The sequence below is a fragment of the Poecilia mexicana genome, unplaced genomic scaffold (assembly GCF_051168715.1).
Source record: "Poecilia mexicana isolate PSO_F unplaced genomic scaffold, ASM5116871v1 scaffold_4, whole genome shotgun sequence".
NCBI lineage: Eukaryota > Metazoa > Chordata > Actinopteri > Cyprinodontiformes > Poeciliidae > Poecilia > Poecilia mexicana.
In genome coordinates this window covers 25,027,180-25,050,130 of record NW_028263373.1, presented here as the reverse complement: position 1 = coordinate 25,050,130, position 22,951 = coordinate 25,027,180, and the positions used below count along the sequence as shown (strand labels likewise).

General features: G+C 38.7%; 1 protein-coding gene across 1 annotated transcript in view; it reads right to left on the bottom strand.

Annotated features, from left to right (window-relative positions):
- Positions 1–22,951, bottom strand: part of slc1a7b (solute carrier family 1 member 7b) — a 50,733-nt gene that overhangs the window by 17,981 nt on the left and 9,801 nt on the right. Inside the window, exons 2-3 of the mRNA XM_088005279.1 lie at positions 5,586–5,665; positions 538–753 (exon numbers count right to left, since the gene is read on the bottom strand). Of these exons, the coding sequence (XP_087861405.1) occupies positions 538–753; positions 5,586–5,665 (296 nt within the window). The remainder of the gene's footprint in view (positions 1–537; positions 754–5,585; positions 5,666–22,951) is intronic.

Here is a 22,951-nt window from a genome sequence, read left to right as displayed (position 1 = left end):
AACTGGTGGATAAGTGCCTTGCTCAGAGGTTACCTCTATAGGTGCCAGGGGAGGAAAAATGAATCAGACTGACAACTTTCTGAATTCTTCCACTGAACCGCAGTTGCTCCAGTAAATAACTTAGGACTGAATCCACCAGCTCTCAAGAAATGTGTGCTCAGATCCGTTCAGTCAGTGCCCACGTTTCATCCCCTTAAACACTCATTCCGTAGGTTTCGTCCTCCGGATAAGAAGTGGAGACAGTTTTCCAGTCAGTATCAATCTGAAGCTCACCGCAGCAGCCTCCATGCTGCTTGTACTTAATGATTTTTGCTTTGAGAACACTGATTTGCCTCTGCTCTGACAAGCATTACTTGTTCCCTGCTTTGTGTTCCTCCTGCTAATGTGAATCAATCACACACCACCAGCAGGGCCTGTCACCCTGTCGGAATAACGGAGCAAAAAGCGGCTCTTCGGTTCTGATGCTGTCAGGTCTGTGTCTCTGCTCTCCCATCGGCCCGTGATGTCATTCTGGAGCTCAGACTGTTGGCGTCTTACCGGATTAGATCCAGCAGAGCGTCGGCAGAACTCATGATGTGCTTCCCGCTGTCCTCAGAGTCCTCCTTCTGGGCCGCTCCGCCCGGGTGGATGATGGACACCATCATGATCCCCACGATCACGGCCACAAACGTGGTCCAGAGATAATACGACACGGTGATCAGGCCGAGCCGGCTGGAGCACTTGGCATCGAGAGCCGCCAGTCCAGACATCAAGCTGCAAGAAAGAAGAGTTGGATGTTTTTTATTTGTTCATGTTACACAGAATCCATAATAAAATGCTGTTTGCTGCTGTTCAAATACATATTTCTTCTTGCTGATTTCAAGCAAATTGAGCTTTTGTAAACTCTGAAAGTGTACAGGGCTTTAGCTATTCACAGATAAATAGAATTTATCATTCATTTCATTTTGAATAACAGAACCATTTTATCTTTTAAGTCCTCTTTGAATTTTGCATTTTTTTATTTAGTTTTCAGAAATTCGTCCTCAATTTCATCTTTTTATTTTCCCCACACAAATACAGTGTACAACACTGTATGTCACTGCTATATTTATATTTTAAAAATGAATTGTTTACTTGTGGATTTCAGTTGTGCAAAGCTCTATGTGTTGGAGTGTTTTATGAAACCTGCTCTTCATATATGGACTTGTTAATAAAGATTTTGTTTTTTGTCATAAATGGAGCAAACCTAAGTTGCATTTTAAATGTCAAAATAAATTTATACTGAAAGCGGCACTGCTTTTAATTAACTACTTTGTCATGGTCAATAACTTTCTGTGACAAATTATAACATTTCTCTAAATCAAACTGAGTTTGGGAGGTGGTGTGGAGGTGGAGAGTGGGCTCCCACTCAGACCTCCGTCTCAGGTTTGATTCCTGACGTCTGCTGAACGTCTTATTTCTTCACCCTTTTCCTTTGTCCTGTAAAAAAAGCAACTAGAGTCACAAAAAAATAAAAAATAAAATAAAAAATAAAAAATGGCTCCACAGTTGAACTCTATCGTCTTCTAAATGATTGATTCAGGCAGTAAAGGCTTTTTCAGCTGCGTATCCCAGGATCATTTTTGTAAAATAAAAGTGACATTTTCAATTAACTCAGTCCTTCCTCAAGATGAATGTGTAAGGTCATGCCGTCCTTGTTGACTAAGAAGTCATTAAAAATCAGAACCACATGCTGATGAGTTTTTGTAAAGATATTGTTTCTTTTTGTGATAGGGAACAAATGACTTCTGGCTGATTAAAAATATGTGCAGAGTTAAAAGTGTTTGCAAGTCGTCTTCTGATTTCTGCATCAGGTTCTTTATGTTTCGGACAAAACATTGTCACGTAACACAGCACCAGAGAGAGGTGGTAATATCTCAGATTCCTCCTGTCATGATCCTGACAGACGGAGCTGGAATTAGTTTTTTTTTTTTTTTTTTTTAGTTTTTTTTATGTTGGTCAACGGGGTTTAGTGTTGGACTTGAACATGAAGTAGGAAACCCTGAGGACATCAGCTGATTTGCAAGGACAAAAGGTCAGCTAAGGTTGTTTAGTTCAACGATTAGGAAAAGTAAAGTTTTCTATCAGCTTCATTGTGCATCTTCACAAGTTCTATTGCTTTTGTTTTGGTGATGATTCACACATTTCACATTTTCACACTCTTTGACTCAGAACACCTTTCATCCTTAACACTATGACGACTAGGTCATCCAATATTGTTTATGCTTCAGTTTGAACATCTACATGTGGAGCCTTCAGTGGTGTTGAAGGCTGAACCAGACTGTGAAGGTCCATAACTCTTTACCAAATATCTTGTCTGATTTCTCTAGACTTTTCCATGATGTCACTCAAGGAAGTTGCTCATAGTTCTGCCTCCAATTCAAACAATCCAACTGCAAACGTAGCGTGACACATGACCTTATCCTGTTAGCTTTACAACTTTGATTGGATAACCTAGAGCGGGCAAATCCTCCGCCATCTTTTTTTTGTTGTTTTTAAATCTCTGCCGAATTTCCCTTTCAGATCTGGCTCCAGTCACAGCAGCTGTGTTTCCATTATAAAATATCCTCAGATCTTTTTCTATATTCTGCTGATGTTGAAAAAACACAGTTTTGCAATTGTGGTTCTTACTCAAGATGAATAAAGAATGAAATTAAAATCACACATGAATAAGCTCCTTCACATCCAGTTGTTGATCAAGTGACTCGTGTGACGTGGAAAAAATTTTTCATTGCAGATTTGCGAAGTACTATACATATCTTCTGATAAGGCTGAAAAACTACTGCTTTTTTTAATCAAATTTTTTTTTCATAAAAAAAACTTTATCAAAAGTGTGAATTTATTGTCGTAATTTCAATTAGCGCCAACCCACGGCTAATGGGAAAGGAGCCAGTGTGACTGAAATCGCTGCGTTCACCCACTTCAGTGAATCAATAGGTTTCTCATTCGAGACAAATTCACGTTTTAGCAGAAACCTAAAAATGAATAAGCAGGTGTTTGTTTTGACATGTGAGTAACAGAAGAATGAGGATGCTGAAGATGAATGAAAGAATTCTTACATTGCTCCAACATTCCTGCTGCGTTGGTTCACAACCTGAGTTGCTTAAACATATGACTCAGAGCGAGACTTTAATGTTTCTTTCATGACTGAACTGAAGCGATTAGAATTTGTAGAATTTCCAGTGGATCTTTTTCTTGGGTTCTGTTTAGCGATTCTCTTTATGAACATCTGGATCAGTATCTGACTGTTAGGCATCTTAAAATGCAGACCTACTGTTTTGCTTTGAAAAAACTTGAATGGGAGACATTTGAAGCATTGTTGGTGATAGTAATAATAATAACGGCACACATCGCCAGTTTTTATTACTGAATGCAAAAGTTAGATTTCCTTAGAGTCAAGGCTGTAATTAAGTATTTTTGCACTGAGGCATGAATCACATTTCTATCAACAGAAAGGAATTATAAACTGTGAGCTCCGACTCCAGCTTCGATTATCATATAAAGGAGAAGGACGATTGTTTTGTTTCACTAAGAAACAAAAGTGGTGTGTTCCAGCGTTGTTCTTGGTTTACATTATTTTTTCCTGTCACGATTCAGTGGAACTTGATTATTAATGCTGTGGTCTATTCCTTTAGTCCTTTAGTCCCTGTACTGGGATCAAACCACAGAACAACAGCAACTTATGTATTCAGCCAACAGGCTGCTACTTTTATAACATGCATTTGTAACATTCTTCTGTAAATAATGAAGCATTATGTTATTTGTGAACAGAAAATGTACTTTCATAAGCAATATATGAAGACCTACATATACATGCCTTGTTGTTGTAAAGCGGAGTTCATGCAAACAACTCATTCCAGGGTTGAATTCCCAATGCCATCTTTCCAGTATATTAATAAGTATTTGAACACATTTAAGAGTTTCTTTGCTTCAACATGTACAATATTGCAACTACATTAAATTACTATTAAGTTATGCAACTAAGCAGGAGCATTTCAGATTATAATAAAACATTCTGCTAAATAAACTAAAAAGAAACAGACAGCTGCATCTGTAACCATCTGGTGACACTTTAGATAAAAAACAAAACAAAACTGCTTTAACGCAGCTGGTCTCGTTATTGGACTCCATGGCCACCTATCCTAGGTAACCTGCCAGGCAAGAGGAGGATTACTTAAAGAAGCGGCCACAAGGTAAAACTGAAGGAGCTACACAAAGACAAAGCTCAGGACAGGAGATCTATAAACATTAACTAACAGTGCATTGTAAAATATTTGAAGGTGGTTTAACTTGAAATTGAAAGATGAACTTGGTCATTGAAATTTGTCCGTATTTCCAGATTATTATTTTTTTAAGTTGTAGTGCTTTGACAGAAACGCTGCGACCAAGATAGTCTTTAAAGAGCTGCCTTGAAAATGCAATTTAAGTCAACAAGAAAACTGTTCATAAAGCTGATCTAACAACAAGAGACAAATTGTCTAAGCATTGTTTTTTAAGCTCATTAATATTAATGCTGCAATTTAATCCAAATAATTATTTCACAATACACAAGAAAAAAAAACTGCCCTCACCTGGTTAAAGGACACATTTCTCTATTATTTTTACTCACAATAAAATACAGTAAAATAACTACTTAGTTTACTTTAGGAGAGTTAAAGTTCTTGTTTCAAATTGAATGAAGACATTTTGTGATCTGATAATGAATTTTATTAAACATCACAATGAATTTTGCTATGAAATATTTAGTGTGAACAGGACATTTATCCTCAAGTGTTGCATTAAAATGAACCTCATAACACAGTCAGATCAATCTCAGGATACAAAAATAAGCCACTAAGCATTCTGGGAAATAGGCTCCAATGCTGTTTTATTCTTCTCTCAGTTGTTTTATGTGCTAACCTGAAAACTCTGGTTTATTCAACAGTTGTAGGTTTGACACAATTAATAAAAAGTTAACACAACTTACTGCTGTAAGTTTATCTTTCACAAACACACACTTAGGTACAAAATCTGAAACTTGCTAAATTTATTTGACTTAAAGAGTAGAAGATAGACACAAATGTGGCTCAAATGTTTTACAGTGTGGTCCACTCCTTAGTTCTTGATGTCAAATGGAAGGAAACAGACTGAAGTCAGATGAAATTCTTATTGCCGTTTGTTGTAGAGGAACAGGTGCTCAGGTCAGATTAGAACAAAGCTGAGCTTTTAGCCTTCACACAAAATGTCACATGGGACATAAGCTCAAAATCTGAACCACGATGCAACCATAGTGAAGCTTGGTGGTGGTAGCATTATGCTGCGGGGATGCTTTCCTTACTTTACCTTTCTGCATAACCAGACCTTTATCCAAATTGATTTATATGGCCAGACTTGAAAACAACAATTTGCAGACTCTTTTCATCCAACTTGAGTTTCTCTGTGTTAAATTGTTAAGGTTTACCACATAAAATCCATAGAAAATGCCAAAGGGTTTGTGACACAATGTGAAAAAGTTGCAGCCCAGAGGTGTTGATTCTGGCCACTGCAGAGTTGTGGACAAGTTTGGTGGGGGCTATGAGTGCAGGTACCTGGACACGACGAGTGGCAAAATGAGCATCTTCAGCATCCTCATGAGGAGTTCACCAGGAAACTGGAAGTACTTCACCTCCTGCCAGGAGCAGAGCACAGGACAGAGCAGGGAGAGGTTCATTAAGGAAGTCCGTGAAGGAAGGATAAGAAAAGCAATCTAATGACGTTTAAGAAAAGGTCATGATTAATAATAGAGGATGGTAAAATAATAAAATAACTTCTGAATAGTCTGAGTGTTCCACCTTAGAAGCAACCAGAGGAATGAACAAAAATGAGGCTGGTGACATTGATTTTCCTTTTTTAGTTAAAAAAAACTGGTGCACACTACAGACATGGCAACACATTAGTGAATCTTTTGATTTTGTTATTGATCCCTTTTGCCCCAGAGACCCCTTCCTTTTTGAAGACAGTTACAGCCAGCCCAAAAAAACAAGGTCCTTAATTTTCTTTATGGTAAATGGTCTGTATTGGATAAGTACTTTATCAAATCAGATGATAATCAGATACCAAATATAACTGTTTAACTCTCCCGCAGTTTCAGCGCAATGCTCAGGAAGAGCGGCAGATGTTACAGTCGGCTAACCGGGTAACCCATCAGCTCTTCAGTTTGCAAAACCACAAAAAAGCTGCTGGAAAATGGCAACCAGGTCAGAATCGCACACAGCAAAAAGTTCAGGCGGAATGCACTCAACAACTCTTAGAAGGGTTCAAACTCTGCTCATGCAAGCCGCCAGATAAGTAAACTGACCAATAACATTTAGGCTTACCACGTACATGTGCCCTATGCTGCCCACCCCCACAGACTCACACAGATGTCTGAGATGTGGAGAATTTTTTTTTCCCCACAATTTTGTTAATAGGAAAGGGTGTTAGAAAATAAAAAATAAAAAAAACAGTTTTTTTCTTTAAAGGAAAAGTCAAAAGGTATGCACAGCTGCAGGCTGTACTGACCGGCACCAGGACGGGTCAAGTGTCACATGGACACAATGACTGAGACAGACAAATCCGGGATTCAAACCAGCAACCCTTTGGTTACAGGATGAACTCCCACCACTGTCACCCATTTAAGGCTCTGTTTTCTTGGAAGAAAGCTAACTGACATGTAGAGGCCTACCTGCTCACAGCAGGTAGGCCTCTACGTGTCATGACCTCCTCATCTACCCCACTTAGAAAAAAAATACACTGCCAGAGGAAAAAAATCAATCAAACTGAGCTTTAGAGACCAGGGCTGACACATCTGAGCACAATGCTGACTGAGAGACGTCTGTTTCAGCTGCAGAAAAAAAAGCAGGCAGGAACTCTAACAGCCATGCCGTATGCACTGATTATTGGTGATAATCTGTTAAAGGATTTTTATTGTACAAAATCCATTTTCTTCAATTTATTGTCACGTTATAAAGCTCCATCAAGCACATATCCAGAGTGTTGCTTTGATTTTTGTCTGAGGAATCCTTGAATCTGCAGAAGCAAGAACTTCACCACCTCCTGCTGGATGAACCTGCACAGTCTGCTGTCCAGGACTTCACAGAGGATGATCAATACTAAGAACCAAATGAGTCCTGACTCAATACTCAACCTCTTGTCACATAATCCTCCCCTGATGTTTAATTGGTTCATACATGCAAAACTCCCACTGCTGTGTGTTCAGAGTGAAGCCCAGGACCTGGGTCTCAGAGAGCTTTTTAATCCAGCTCATTATAGAAGTACAGCAAAACTATGAAAATAGTGGCTAATGTCAAATCTCAACATCTGCAGCACTCAGTTAAAGGGTGTTAAGATAAGGTAACTAAATATACTCAATATTTCAATAGATTTTTTCTCATTCGGTTCATTTAGATGGTGTCAACTGACAGTAAATATGGCATTAAGACACTACAGAAAAAATCCAACCATATATATAAAGTCAATTCAGTTTTAATCACTGGTTTATTTTTGCTCTCAATCCTAATGTTATGTTTCATGCCTTTTGCTCCATGGGCCAAAACTTCCAAGTTAAAAGTAATCAGGGGCCACGTTTTTGTTTGTTTCCAAATTAATTGCAATATTTCTGTTTTATGATCTTTAGATGTTTGGGCTTTTATCCCTGTTTGGTTTTGATTATTGCCTTGGTGTTTATTTTTGTTCAATAGTTAATACTCAGGTTGCTGGTCTGTATTAATTATTATTAGTAAGGTGTTACCACATTAGTTTATTCATTGGTGTTTAGTTTCTTAGTTTATTTTTGTGTTTTGATCTCTTTATTTACTTTTGAATCTTAGGCTACATTCACAGAGCAGGCAAAAGTAAGCCACAGTGTTGTGGTACTCGAGATCGGTCTTGGTGTCGAGTCCGGTCTTAAGACCATTTTCTGATGGTCTCGGTCTCGTCTCGGACTCGACCGCATTTGGTCTCGGTCTTGTCTCGGTCTCGGGCGCTGAGGACTTGGCATTTTATTTCAAGACCAGTCGAGACCGCAACTGTGAAAATATCACTAAACGTGATATTCACGTCCAGTTCACTGTCCAGTTTATTTGTTAACATCTTTGTTTTCAGTGGATGCAAAACGCACCGATTAAAATCCAAGCAACTACTGTTTCTGTTACTCCCCCCTCCCCCCCCCCTCCCCACCTTTCACTCGCGCGCGGTGCTCCACCAGGACATGCGCAGTGGTTTTCTCTCAGCGGCAGAAAATGTTTGTCTAATCGTCAGTAATATAATAGCGCTGCATAAATAGTAAGAAATCCGATGGCCACAGCTAACTCAGCAGCGCTTCGCTTTCACAGACGGTGGGGATGTCTAACTTTTTTCGTCACTTAGAAAAGTAGCTCAAAGAAGGTAAGATCTGTTAACGTGATGTTAGCAAAGCTAGCTGTACATAGACACATAAGAATTTGTGATGAAAAAAAGTCACTCACTGCCTGAATTATTGTGCGGAGATGTTGACTGACTTGTCGCATATATAGGACAACGCTATGTCCAAAAGTCTGCAATATAGTGATGTGACATTCAGAAACAGTCGATTCTTCTCCACGGCTCTTTACTTATTAGATAGGACTGGAGTGTCACTCACTGAGAGCCGTTGTTCTATCAGATTACCATACGCTGTCAGAATAGTGTACATGCAGTGAGTACCATGCCTGCGCATGCGCATTAAGAAGTCTGACCGTCAGAGGAGTTGTCAGTTCACCATATGCAGCAAGTTATGACGAAAATAAGTCATTAAATTGTTTTTAATGATAACTATATAGATATACATGTGTTGTCATGGTTTCAAAGTGTATTTAAAGCAGGGTCTGGCTGCAGCTGGAGTCAGCTACAACACACGCCCGTGTAAAACTCACTTAACCGCTAAGTCAGGATGCCATACAACTGTTAATAACAAAGTGTATGACGATCTACGTCATGATTCTATGTTGCTAGCATACATGCAGTGAGTACCATGCCAGCGCATGCGCCTTAAGAAGTCCGACCGTCAGTGGAGTTCTCAGTTCAGCATACGCAACAAGTTATGACGAAAATAAGTCATTAAATTGTTTATAATATGACATGATATGATAACTAGATAGATATACATGCGTTGTCATGGTTTCAAAGTGTATTTAAAGCAGGTATGGCTGCAGCTGGATGCCATACAACTGTTGAGCGCCTTCTGTTTGGTTACTTCTTGCTTGTTGCTCCTTGGTCAGTGTTCATAGTTGAGCGTTATTTACCGTCAGGGCATTGCCTCAATTGCTATGTTTAATGGTGCAGACAGTGGTGGTTTCTTACATGAGCAATATGGGCAAATGCCCAGGGTGTTATGTTTTTAGGGATGGCACGAGACCATCACACATTGTAACACAGAAATGGAATATTTAATATTGGTAAAATGTATTAAGTATTTAATATCTAGGTGTTTTTATGGGAATATGGATCTTTCAGATTATTTTGAGAAGCAATTTCGATCATATTTTACATTTTATTGTGTCATGTAGCACAGGCCGCTGGTCTTGGTCTTGACTCGGTCTCAACTCCCCTCTGTCTTGGTCTTGACTTGGTCTCGGTCTCGATACACTCTGGTCTTGGTCTTGTCTTGGTCTCGGGTTAGGTGGTCTTGAACACAACACTGGTAAGCCATATTTTTTAACTAAGTGCAGGGCATCTACTGTTTGTCAGTCAGAACAGACCAGCTCCAGTCTTTCCATCCTCCAAAACACTGGTACAGGTTTCCACTGGATGTACTAAAATACAAAATTGGGGAAAATTAGGTTTTAAGTATGAAACCAACTTAAAGAAGATGGGTAGACGGAGAGAGAGGTTCTTGGATGGAACACTTTTAACCCTTGACCTTTCGAAATGTGGTAGCAGAGACACTTCAGTTGACTCTCATGCATGGTGATTTACACGGTCTTTAAAAGGTGAGACTCCCTGTTACCCATGTAGACATGGGAGCATTGCTCTGACACCCACTGCTGCAGCCAGCATGCCTAGATGGGACCCATGTGGGGGAAAGGAGGGCTGATATATAGGTCCCATATGGGTTTGTCCGTGGGTTCCACGATGGCCCCACATGGGTTTGCCCATGTAGGGCCACAGCCCACATGGGCACTACATGGGCCCTAAATGGACAAACCCATGTGGGCCACCACCATATAGGGCCCACGCAGGGCCCATGTGGGCTCTGGCCCTACATGGGCAAACCCATGTGGGGCCATCGTGGAACCCGTGGACAAACCCATATGGGACCCATATAGTCTGCCCTCCTTTTCCCCACATGGGGCCCACCTAGGCATGCTCGCAGGGAGAAACATATGGATCATGACAAGAACTGTGGTGCTGCCCCATCATGCTCCAGATACTAAGAGGAGAAATGATGAGCTAATCTGTGCAGAGCATTGCAAGAATGTCATGACCGCATGAGCTCAAACACAAAAAGTTTTCTAATGACCAAAAGCTTGCTGTCAGCCACGTGGAGACTGTTGCTATGCTGATCCTCCTGGCTGCAACTGTTGGACTGCAGGCTGTATTGCTGTGCTTGTTATTAGTCAATCATGCTGGGGTGAAGTCCATTGCCAATATTTATAAAACCAGCGCATTTCAGCTTAGTTTGTCATTGTCAATACACACTAATCACTAATAACACTAATTATCTCATCATCATCCCATACGATATATTTGGGGCAGTGATAATTTTGTCATCAAAGTTGATTTGTGAGAAGCTGGTGAAAAAAAATAGGGGGAGGACTTAAGCCAGAATCAAAATTGGTCCAAGAAAGGAACAGGGATGAACTGCAGATGGCTCATGGGCTGGAGAGGCTTACCGAACCACATGGGATGCTAAACGCTGTTCCATGTGTTCAGATGAACCAGTGCAGCTCAAACTGCTGGTCCTGATAGAAAGGTGTCAGAATACAAAGAGGATTACAGTTTGGTGCGTTTATGGCTACATAGCAACAGACCAGTCAGGACGGAGACAGCCGCGGCATTAAAGCAGATAAACGTGTCCCGGTATAAAGCAACAATGGTTCAGGAACGGTTTAGTGAACACAGAAAGGTTTGGATGTTACATTGGCCTCCAAATTCTCAATCCAAATGAGACACTGTGGGATGTTCTGGACAAACAGACCTGATGCATGGAGTCAGGTTTTCCAGTCCAGCTGGTCAGCTGCCTTCTTGGCTGCTGATCTGATTAATGATAGGCTGGCATCAGCAACTTAGCTGCCAGCGCTGGCGAATGAGAGGATTACTCACTTGTCTCAGCTTTGGAGATGCTAGTGACTAACATACCTGCTCTGCTGTACATTAATATGGACAAGTTGGTGCTAGCATTAAAAAAACTAACAAGCAGCAACTGATGGCTGACATTCAATAATCTTAATGCATGTAATATTAAACACAAGAGACATTAATACTCAATGATATCATGAATACTCCGTCTTTACAATCACAGATATTGTATATGTCAATCTTTTCTCATGATATTTTTTTCTGTGTTGACATGTGTAATCCAGTGGTTGAGCAAGGTTGGGCATGCTAGTTGTTAGCCTCTAAAATGCTAACACGAGTAGTCTCATTTTGGTGCCATCGTTAATCGGATCAGTAGCTGCCTTAAGAATGGACATATTGTCCTGTGACAAAGTTGTTGCCATCGCTGGTTGTGCTGTAGCCTGAATTTTGGCCCTAATGCCACACCTTATGAGGAGGTAGTATGTAAGTGATGAAGCTTTGAGAATTTTCAGCTGCACCACATGCTGAGCAACCATCACCCTGCCAACCCTCTGCTCGACTGTATGATGTTTTTCTAAAATGCCCAGTTTTAGTTTTAGACATTTAGCCTAGCTAGTTAGCATAAGAGTTTCTTCTGAAGCTCTGGTGGTAATCAGGCCAGAGTTCAGCAAGGAAAATTTATTCCAGTGTTGCAAATAATTGTAATTCATCATGGTAAATTTATGATTTAACAAGTGGAGTAATTATGCATTCATTTAATTGCATGTTTGTTTCAAATATCATAAATTAAATAATTATTTGGAAAGAACCTTTTGTATTTCATGAGGTCTGTCTAATTTAATATTACAAGAATGACAAAAAAGCCTCTAGTGGTTTGCAGAATTTACCTGCATTGCGCAATCGGGCATCAATCACCTGAACAGAAAGAAGCATGAAAGTGAAAAGGATGTAAGTTATGGAACTAAAGTCATTTGGAAGCTCCAGTTTTGCAGACAGGAGATGCCAGTGCAACCATTGTGACAGACTGAGCTTTTCCACTCTTGTCCTTTGATACTTGAGTACGTAGATTTATTTCCACTTAAACACAATCCATAACTCTTAGCGAAAAGCTCATCTGTAACCAGCAAACATGGCGCTCATGTGTTTTGTCTTGTCCTCTGGGCTGCTGCCTCTCTGCAGACCAATCTCATTTCTTCACTCTGTCAAAACAAACTTGGCCATGGATCAGGGGTTTGAAAAAGCTTCTTAGGACGTTTTTTTTTTAAACCTGATGTTACAGCTGTAGCTCAGCAACAGATGTCTAATGAAACACAACATGCTGCAGAGTCTGGACAGCATGCAAAGAAACCCTGGTTTTCATGTGACAACTTGCAAACACTATTGATCTCTGGAGATGTGATCAATCATCAATGTAGCATTAGTGCGTTGGAATCATTTTCTGTTCAAGGTCATTAACGGCCATAACATTTTATGTGGCCCTGTAGACTTTAGAGAGTCATAAACGGAGCTGCCAAGAGAACAGTACAGTAAGTTTAAATATTGTTTCAATTAAACCAAAGCAGTTTTTATCTGTATTCTCTCAAATCACATACATGTGAAAAGATGTTCAATGCTGTTAAACTTTTAGAAGTTCTCACTGAATGCAGAGATAATATTTTAGCAAATAATTGTGTAATTCGGTAGTTTTATCATTATATTTTGTTGCCCATGAGTACATTCATGGTCCTGATGTGGCCCCTCACTCACTTCATCGCTTGTGGTACAGAATGTCGGGCCTCCAGCCACGGACTGAACCACAGCTTTATGAACCTATTAGCAGTTAAAGCAGGAACAGGAAGCATTTTGTTGCATGAATGTGACATCATGTTAACAAAGACGAGACACTGACAAAAGCAAACTGTTGGCTGAATTTGTGAATAATCAAAACGTTTAACTTCAGAACATCAGAGAACAAACAGCATGAAAAAAACCTGAGAACAGCAGACACAGCAGGGAGGAAGTCAAAAATAAAATTGCATAATTAGGTTCTAAACCTGTTAAGGTTTGAACATTTCACAAAGTACTCGATTATATTATGACTTCGATTATATTATGACTATTCATCCAAACTGACAGGTTGAGCAAGGAGAGAGAAAAGAAGTGATAAGCAGCCAACAGGTTAAATGTTAAATCTGTCATAATTTGTTGTGAAGTTGGACCCAACGCCAGACCGGCAAATGTCAACCTGATGTTGTAGGTGATGATGATTTACTGAACTGGAAGCTGTTAGGCAGACAGAGACATGAGAGGAATGTTAAACACGAGCTGTGATGAATAATGTGATGCAAGGAGACATGAGGAATGGTGTGGAAATAGACAATGGAAGAATCTCACAAAGAGCTAATGACATTGACATTGTTTGACATTGTTTCTGGACTGAGTTACAAATAAATCAGGAGAGACGAATCAGTGGAGTGCACAGTGTTTGAGAAACCAAACAGAGACGATCACAGAAAATGACTATAAAACTGAGAAAGGAACACAAAACGATCAAGCTCTACCAAAGATAAAGGCTAAACACATAACCTCCATGAAAGCATAGAAATCTGATGTCACGTTGAATAAAGTTTGTTCTGGAGAAGACATTCCATACTTCACAATAACATGGCTGCAGTCCTCTTGGAAAGACCCACGGGTTCTTCACACTGACGTATTTCTATATAACGGGCGTTGAGCACCATGCAAGAAAAAAGTTCTGTCCAAATGATGCATCAAGAACAAACAACAAGAAGTTCCAACCAGGGCCAAAGGAGGATGGCATCATTTATTATCAGCTGTGTGAGAGAGAACAAAATGTGTTTCTGCATAGAATTTATTAAAATGACAATCTCAAAACAAGAAGGGATAGTTTTGTTCACTGAGTGAACAAAACTATCCCTTTCATGCACAGTGGTCACTGCAGTGGACAGCGACTGTATCTAAAAGCCATTTTCTTGTGTTTCTTGTGGATTTTTATGTTAGCAGGTTCTGCCTCACAGACCACTGGTCCACTTTCAACTACTGACCATTCACTGCAAGTTCAGGAAAATGTTTGTTAAATCCAATATGGCAGACACAACTATGAGGGGCCGTTTAGGACAAAAATTACGTTTTGTCTCTCACACACTACCAAAAACTCTCGCATACTCCAAAAAAATAGCCTCGCATACTCAAAAAAAATTACGTTTTGTCTCTCACACACTACCAAAAACTCTCGCATACTCCAAAAAAATAGCCACGCACACTCAAAAAATACTAAAATGTCACACACACACAAACGTTAACTTTCTCGCTCACATACACTGTACTAACAGCTCGCACATTCACAAACGTTAACTTTCTCGCACACACACTACTATCAGCTCGCTCACATACATTACTAACAGCTCGCACACACACACAGACGTTTATCTCTCACATACGCAAGACTAAAGTTGAACACACACACACAGTACTAAGACTCGTTTTTTGAATGTGTGAGAGCGAGACTCTTTTTGAATGTGTGAGAGTTGTCACGGAAGAGGCGGGGCATAATTTTTGGATCAAACTGCGCATGCGTAGATCCTAAACTATAAGTTTCGATTGTTGACTCACTGTATGTTCTATTACTTAGTAAATTTGTGCTTTTAAATATATATAAATATATTGAAACTATCTTTCAATAGCTACCTTATATTAAACTATGTTAAGGACAAATGTCAAACATAGTGCAAATATTTTGAAAACAAAGTAAAAGATCTTGCAGGTATATTAATCTCCTTCCTCCTTCATCAGAAATGAAAAATTATAAATGCACACTACGTGTTGGGAACCTGTGTTTGTTGACTGACTTTTATTTGTCAGGCTTACGAGACAAAAGCTGAAAAAAGATCGATTTTCTTCGCTTTCAAAATAACACAAAACAGCGAAAAAAGACCTCCACACCAGACCTCGTTTATTTATGTATGTATTTTTATTTTGATAGCTGCCGATTAAACTGAAAGTTACACATTGACATGATCATATGAGTAGTTTTTACCGAGAAATCGATCAGAAGCGCCGTGAAAATGGTCATATTCACCGGATCCGCGTCTCTGGCTGCAATGCGCGCTCCCGTCACAGGGGGAACAGATTTTCACGGGGGAACAGAATTTCTCACAAGACCTCTTAATAATTCCTGTAATGCTGGCAGCCAGTGGACAGATTGTACTACAGCAATTTTGCTATTTTTAATCAATCAATCAGATTCATTTATTTCTATAGCACATTTAATCTACAAGAAAGTTAAACGTTCTATATATATTTAAAAGCACAAATATACTAAGTAATAGAACATACAGTGAGTCAACAATCGAAACTTATAGTTTAGGATCTACGCATGCGCAGTTTGATCCAAAAATTATGCCCCGCCTCTTCCGTGACAACTCTCACACATTCAAAAAACGAGTCTTAGTACTGTGTGTGTGTGTTCAACTTTAGTCTTGTGTATGTGAGAGATAAACGTCTGTGTGTGTGTGCGAGCTGTTAGTAGTGTATGTGAGCGAGAAAGTTAACGTTTGTGTGTGTGTGACATTTTAGTATTTTTTGAGTGTGCGTGGCTATTTTTTTGGAATATGCGAGAGTTTTTGGTAGTGTGTGAGAGACGAAACGTAATTTTTTTGAGTGTGCGTGGCTACTATTTTGGAGTATGCGAGAGTTTTTGGTAGTGTGTGAGAGACAAAACGTAAATTTTGTCCTAAACGGCCCCTCATACACAACACAGCATGCTGACCAACTCAGGAATATCCAGTCCTTCCTTCTACTGTAGAGGACTGCAGTAGAAGGTAAAAAAAGGTAAAAGAAATACACTGTGACATCAAGCAGTGCCTAAAGACTAATACTTCTGATGTATTTTCCAAATAACATATTTGGAGAAAATTACAAAACAAAGGGATAAACCCTATGTTCATCCCTAGAAAAAAATCCTAGATTTTTTTTTTTTTTTTTTTTTTTACAGAATTCTTTTTCCTACCTCTTTCTTATCCCTTAAGAAAATCAAAAACACTTTGGGAAAAAAATTCCGGTAACACTTTATTTGAAAGGGGGTGAATAAGACTGTCATCACACTGTCATAAACATGACATAACACATGTCATGAACATGAATAAGCCTTCATGAATATTTATGACTGTTGTCATAAAGCGTCATTCGGTAAATTATGACACTTTTAATACAAAGTTGACATTATTCAAAATGTCTTTGTTATGACAACTTGACATTAACCAAGAAATCATTACTGATATAAATTTGTTATAAAAGTTTTACTGATTGCACTTTAAAAATGAGGTAACTTTATGTTATTAAAGGTAAAGTTTAAACAGTAATGATTGGAAAGGATTTGTCTTCCAGGTTCTGCCTCATGTTGTGGTCTTTACATCCAACATTCAACCATAAAAGGTCAATGCAGAAAACCTCATGAATGTGAAAGTACATTCAAATGAGTCAGGTGATTAATGATCAACAGCAGCACCCATTGAGAAGAGTAACAACAACAACAACAACAACAAAAACATAATATCACAAAGCAGAAATTGAGGCCAGGATGTGTTTGATGAGGAATGACATTACAGCACAAAATAAAACAAAAAATGCTGATTTGGCTTAATAATCCATTAAGCCAAAAGTTGATTTTAGAACAGTTTGGCTGCAGAAGTTCTGCTGCTGATAGTGGTGTGAGAAAGGAATGCTTTTTAAGAGTTGGCATTGTTCATTTCAAGGATTTTTAAACTTGACAATATATGCAAAGCCTCTTCCCCATAACTTTTACTGTCTGCAACTATTTCATGGAATGGTTTTCCCATTTCTAAAATTACTAGCATAATGGAGATTAACCTTTCGGGCATCCTGCCAGGGAATGCTAACACCTAACAGAACCCTCAGAATATAAACACAGAAAGTGGAATTTATAATTAGGCCCACAGCTCTAAAAATGTGAATATTGTAAAAAGAAAAAAAAAAAAAGAGTTCAGTTTGAGCTCACATAGATTCATGTAACTGGGTCATTACATGTTCAGTGGAAAGAAAAACGTTAGTAGGAAAATGTGAAGCAGCAATAGGGATAACCGCCGTGAGAGGAATGTTGAGCACAATGCACTCAAGAATTTTGGAGACTGGAGTCAGCACATCAAGAACAGCTCCCCACACACACTAATCCTACAAACACACACCAGTCGCAGGCTACAGGCATCTTACCTGGTTAAGGAGAAAAACAACTGGACTGCAACTTTTAATGTTTTTAAGAACTCATAGAGGAATATATTCCTACACTGAGGAGTGAGTAAGTCATTATAAAGCATTTAGCCTACAGTGATATGAATATGAAACTTTCTCACTTCCTGTTAAAAATCTTTCATATTCACCAGTTTGCAGCACTCATGAGAGCTGAGGATTAACGGTTACAGCTGATCTCTCATAACTAAGTTTCTGTGTTTACCACTTTTTTCAAATCTAGGTGACTGGGGCTTTAAAAAGCAAAAAGCAAAGTAGTTTGTTTTGTCTCGAATGGTAAAAGCAACCATAGTTAGATGTGAACCAAACATTTCAGTAATTTATACCCTTTGCTTCTGTTGGGGTTTCTCGTGCGTTAAAGTACTTTTTATTCACACATAAAATACCTTTTTTCTGTTTGAACTGATGGCCAAGGTGACAAGTTTGTCTCTTTGTGCAGAAGAAAATCCATTCCTCCTGAAGTCTTTTCTCCCCAGACAGGTAAGCTGTTACTTCTTTGATGGCTTTTATATCTCCCTTCCACAAAATCCATTGATTTAGCAGAAGGTTAAGATATCAGTTGTCCTTTAGTGGGTTATTCCCATGACATCTTTTTTTTTTATCAACTTCACTGAGGTGTGAATTGCAATGAAACAGTCAGCAGCATTCAACAAACTGCTGCTGCAGTCACCTGTTAGAAGGATACAGCACAGCAAAGGAATGTTAACCAAAACAAGCCCCTGTTTTTTTAAAAAAGGAGTTTGAAACTTTAGTTGTAAACCCTCAGTGTTCTGCCTCATTTGCTTTTAAAGAATCCTAATAACTGACTGCAAACATAAAAATTATTGGGCAGGATAAAGTGAAGTAGAATTTCATCGTCAAACAGTATTTATGACTCAACTCCACTGAGTCCTGACCACTAAATAGACTAAAACAAAACCACGTAACAGGTATAGATAGTGAAAATATCAGAAAAATTGACACTTGTTCAACTGATCAAAACAACTAAATGAAGTTTTACTAAACATGGAATCTCTTCAAAGATTTTGGTAATGAAAGAATTTCTTATAATCAGACAGATTTTTTTCCTCACAGAAGCCTGACTGACAGAAGCCGTATGAATTATCTTGGTGTAAATCAACATCAGTCAGTAAACGTCTTTCACATTCTTCTACATAACGGGAGAGGAAGAGGAAGAGGAGTGGTAACTGTCTATTAAAAAGATATAATACATCAATACTAACAACTACATTGTTACATATCTACCCCATAGGTTTTTTTTATTATTATTTTTATCCTGGTTATAAAGACTAAACGCTCAACTGTTATATAGTCCACAAAGCCTCTATTCTGATTTTATAGATTTTCATTTTTCAGATTTCTTATTTGGCTCAGTGTTAAGTACAGATAAAGTTGTTATTATGGTGCAATTTAACAGTCATACTGGCATCAATATTGCCCAGAATGTTATCTCAGATTATATTGACTTTGCTCCAAACAATTGCAGACCTCCTCCCTCCTGTCCACACAGCCTTGACCTTGTGCTCACATGATATTTAGTGTGAATATTGAATCCTAATTCTATCTTGTATTTTCCTAATAACCTTTGAGTTTAGTACATTGCTGCCAGAAATTTTAATTGTAGATCTTTAAACAATCTTCTAGCAACTTTTAAAAAATCTGTCTCAGTTATAATTTCCTTTGTATTTCAGGGACACATGGCAGAGGGCAGTCACCTAACCTTTACTCCTTCACAAACTGATATTCAGTTTTATAGTCATGAAGGCCATTAGCTAATGGAGTTTTATTTTGCTTGCACTTTCAAAATGTGGCCTAAAGTTAAATTAAGGCATGAACAATGTTGCCTTGAAGTTTCTAGATTAAAACTTTTCATTCTCCTTTCATGAGTCTACTGCTGCCTGATCCCACATCTCATATTGCTCTTCATCTCCTCACATCATATGAAAATAAGGCAACTTTACTGCAGAGGTGGCGGCAAAGGAGACCGAAGATTGACTAGAACAAGAAGAAAGAAGAGGAAAAATATAAGCTCTACGAGAGCATCAGGGCAAGCAACTTAAAGTTCAAAGATCTGAGCAAGAGTGTTTCCATGTTGGAAGGGAAGTGGAAGCTTGTACCAGACATTATGACTAAAACAGAGAGATAACACAGACGGCTGATGCACAGCATAACCTGGTGGGTCATTTCAATCAGCTTTATTCAAACCAGTCCATATTTCTGAATTGACTGAAGCTTTGCAGGATATAACAATAAACAGGCTTTCTATGTCAAAACCACTTCAATGCACTCAATAGAAAACATCTTTCATGACAGGATTTCAACTGAGATACAATCCAATAACTGTACAAAAACATATTCATGGCACGGCTCTGAAATTACTCCAAGGAACTTCAAAAGTTATGAATCAGCTGATCAGAATACCTGGAGGAAACCAGACCAGGTATGAGGTAAAAGGTCAAAATAAAAAAAAACAAAAAACGATTGTGAAGAAAGTCAAAAGTGACACAAAACTATCAGACTAGGCAGCTGCCAGAAAAAAAAAATCAGGTTACAAAAGCTATGATGCAAGAAAAAAAAGAATTTCCAATGATTGGTGAATTTGCAGAATTTCTCCTGTTTGAAGCTCAAGTAGCGTCCAACCTAATTACCTCCATCCGTCCTCTCTGTGCAGCTGAATCACCAGCGACAAGAGGACATAAAAGGATTAAGAGAAGTGTCTCAAGAACAAAGCCTTTTGTAACAAAATGACAAATTCTGGACTTTTGTGTATAACGAGACAGCTGAAGGATAGCAGGACATTTGTTAAGAAGTGTAGAATATGTTATGGCTGATTTAAAAAGAGTCACAGTTCAAGAGGTTGTAGTCAGAGCCTCACCTTTGAAATTTTCACATAACTCATCCAATCTACCGTCATACAACAGCTGCAGAAAGTCAAGCGAGTAGACCAAACCCAACACAAAGAGGCGCATCAGGCATAATAAATGATGTGACACTTAACATTGCTAGAGAACGACAATGTGCTGTTTCAAAGATTGTGTGGGTGGAATCTGCTACAAACCCAGACACAGAATGTGACTCAGCCTTTAATGAGGAAGAGGAAAGTCATGACCTTCAAGTGGAAACGACCCCAGTGAGACTAAAGCTATGGAGACTGATGGGAGAAAATGCAGGTGTGAACAGTGAGGCAGTAAAGGTCCCTGCATACTCAGGAGTACTTCTCCTCACAGGTCTGCTCTTACTTGAGACGTCCAGTGGACACAAACACAAATCTTTATGACCGTGTACATGTGCTCGATGTCACTGCTTGGCTGGAGTGGACACAGTGTTACATGTGACACTGAACTGATAAGATTGAGAACTAACAGACAGGTCTCAAACAGAAAACATATAAACAACTTCATCCATCTGGAAAAGAGATGCCACCAATAACTCCCTCTGATGCAGTTTGTGCATAACAGGGATTTCAAAGCAGATGAAATGAAAAAAGAAAAAAACTTTCCTCTTTTGTGGAAATCCTTTGGGAATCCTTAGAAAGAAATGAACAAGGTCATAATGAATTTCCACTGCCTGTTAACGGAAGGCTCCAGATGTCGGATAACAGAGGTCAGAGGTCAGGCTTGCAGCTCAAAAATATTTTTTCAAAAGACAATAAATACAAGGAAGATACATACACCAGATAAATGACTGACATGACATGAAGGGGCAGAAACAAACAAGTTGAGAGTAATGCAGGAGAATGGTACACATCCCATCATGGCTCTTACTGCCCAAATAAACCAGAAAACTGTAAGTTGTCTTTATTCTGCAAATCAGCCATGATGGACACCGTCTCCCTGGTCCAGACATGCTCACAGACTTCAAGCTACATGAAATGGCTTTGATTTGTGACACAAAAAATGTTTCACCACTGTACAGTACAAAACAGTGATTATGACCATCTCTGCATCTTATTGTGGAAAAATGGAGAGCTTTAACAGCAGCAGCAATACAGACTGACAGTTCTTCTTTGGTGTCATGTCCTCCTGGAAGCTCCAGCTGTGGATTAAAACATCTGGTCACAGAAAATCAACTGGAATATTAACTATGATCACAGTTTATTACTGTTATGTTTGTGTAAAGCCACAAAAATAATACATGCACCCATAAGCAATTTTGGGCAGATCTCGATATCTGATATTAATATTGCTGTTAACTGATATTTACCGACATTATGTATATTTTCAACTAGGGGTCTCCCAATCCCATATCGATGTCAGAAATCAGTCCAATTTCAGCCAAAAAACAGGTATCAGATTACATCGGCCTGCATCTAAAATCTGTAATTATAACCATGGCGACAGAAGCATGCTGCTCCACTATTTCTCTATATGACCTCTTGGGATTTACTCTCTGCTTTCATCCTAAGGAAAAACTGATGCTGCAAAAAGTGTGCAGACAGTTCACAGACTGAGTCGAACCAAAGGCTCAGGATGTGACGCCAGGGAAAAGAAACCTCCTCGTTGTGGAGCAGATACAGATACACTTTAAATGTGTGAATGAACATGCAGACATTTAAAGCTGCAGTAGAGTAACTTTTACAAAAATATTTTTTGACATACAGTATTTGTTGAAACAGTCACTGTTGTGACATTATGGTATGAGACTGATAATCTGTGAAAAAATTAAGCTCCTAAAAGTTCACTTTTAAACTGGTTGATCCTGTTGATGAACACATGTACAAGTGCACTGTAAAAAAAAAAAAATTACCACAAAAATACAGAATTAAATTCTGCCAACCACACCTGCCGGTAATTTCCGTGAATTAGAGACATTTTGTTGTTGTTTTTTTCAGTGTGCTCTCCTAGATTTTTACATTTTAGTTATTTTCCCTACAAATACAATAGCCCTAAGCGTACTACAGGGAAGTAAAGATTACGGTGATGGCAAAGAGTCCTTCCAGTCTCAGAGACCTGGAGCTCATCTGCACAGATGAAATACCAGCGGAAACATGCAGTCAGCGGAAACAAACAGTAATTTGAAGAGCTGGAATCCTGTAATGTCAAAGCTTATATTTTAATAGTAAGAACTTCAATAGATGCAAAGGTTCTAAGTAACAAAATAAGCTCTTTAGATGAAAGTTAAACTTTTTCAATTTCAACGTCATTTTCCATACTGCATCTTGAGTTGCATCTGTGCTGCTATATAAATAAGCTTCCACTTTCTTGCCCATCTAAAACATGCCAAATTTATTAAAACGTGATTCAAATCAGACTTTTTTTTTGTTTCAGACATCTATTTTTTGTTTCATTGTCTTTTGAGTGATGAACATTCTTCTTTGGAAGAATTTCCAGCAGAAAACCTCTTCTTACAAAACAAAACAAAAACACACAAACATGAAAGAATAACTAAGATTTGCAATGCTCTGAATGAACCACAG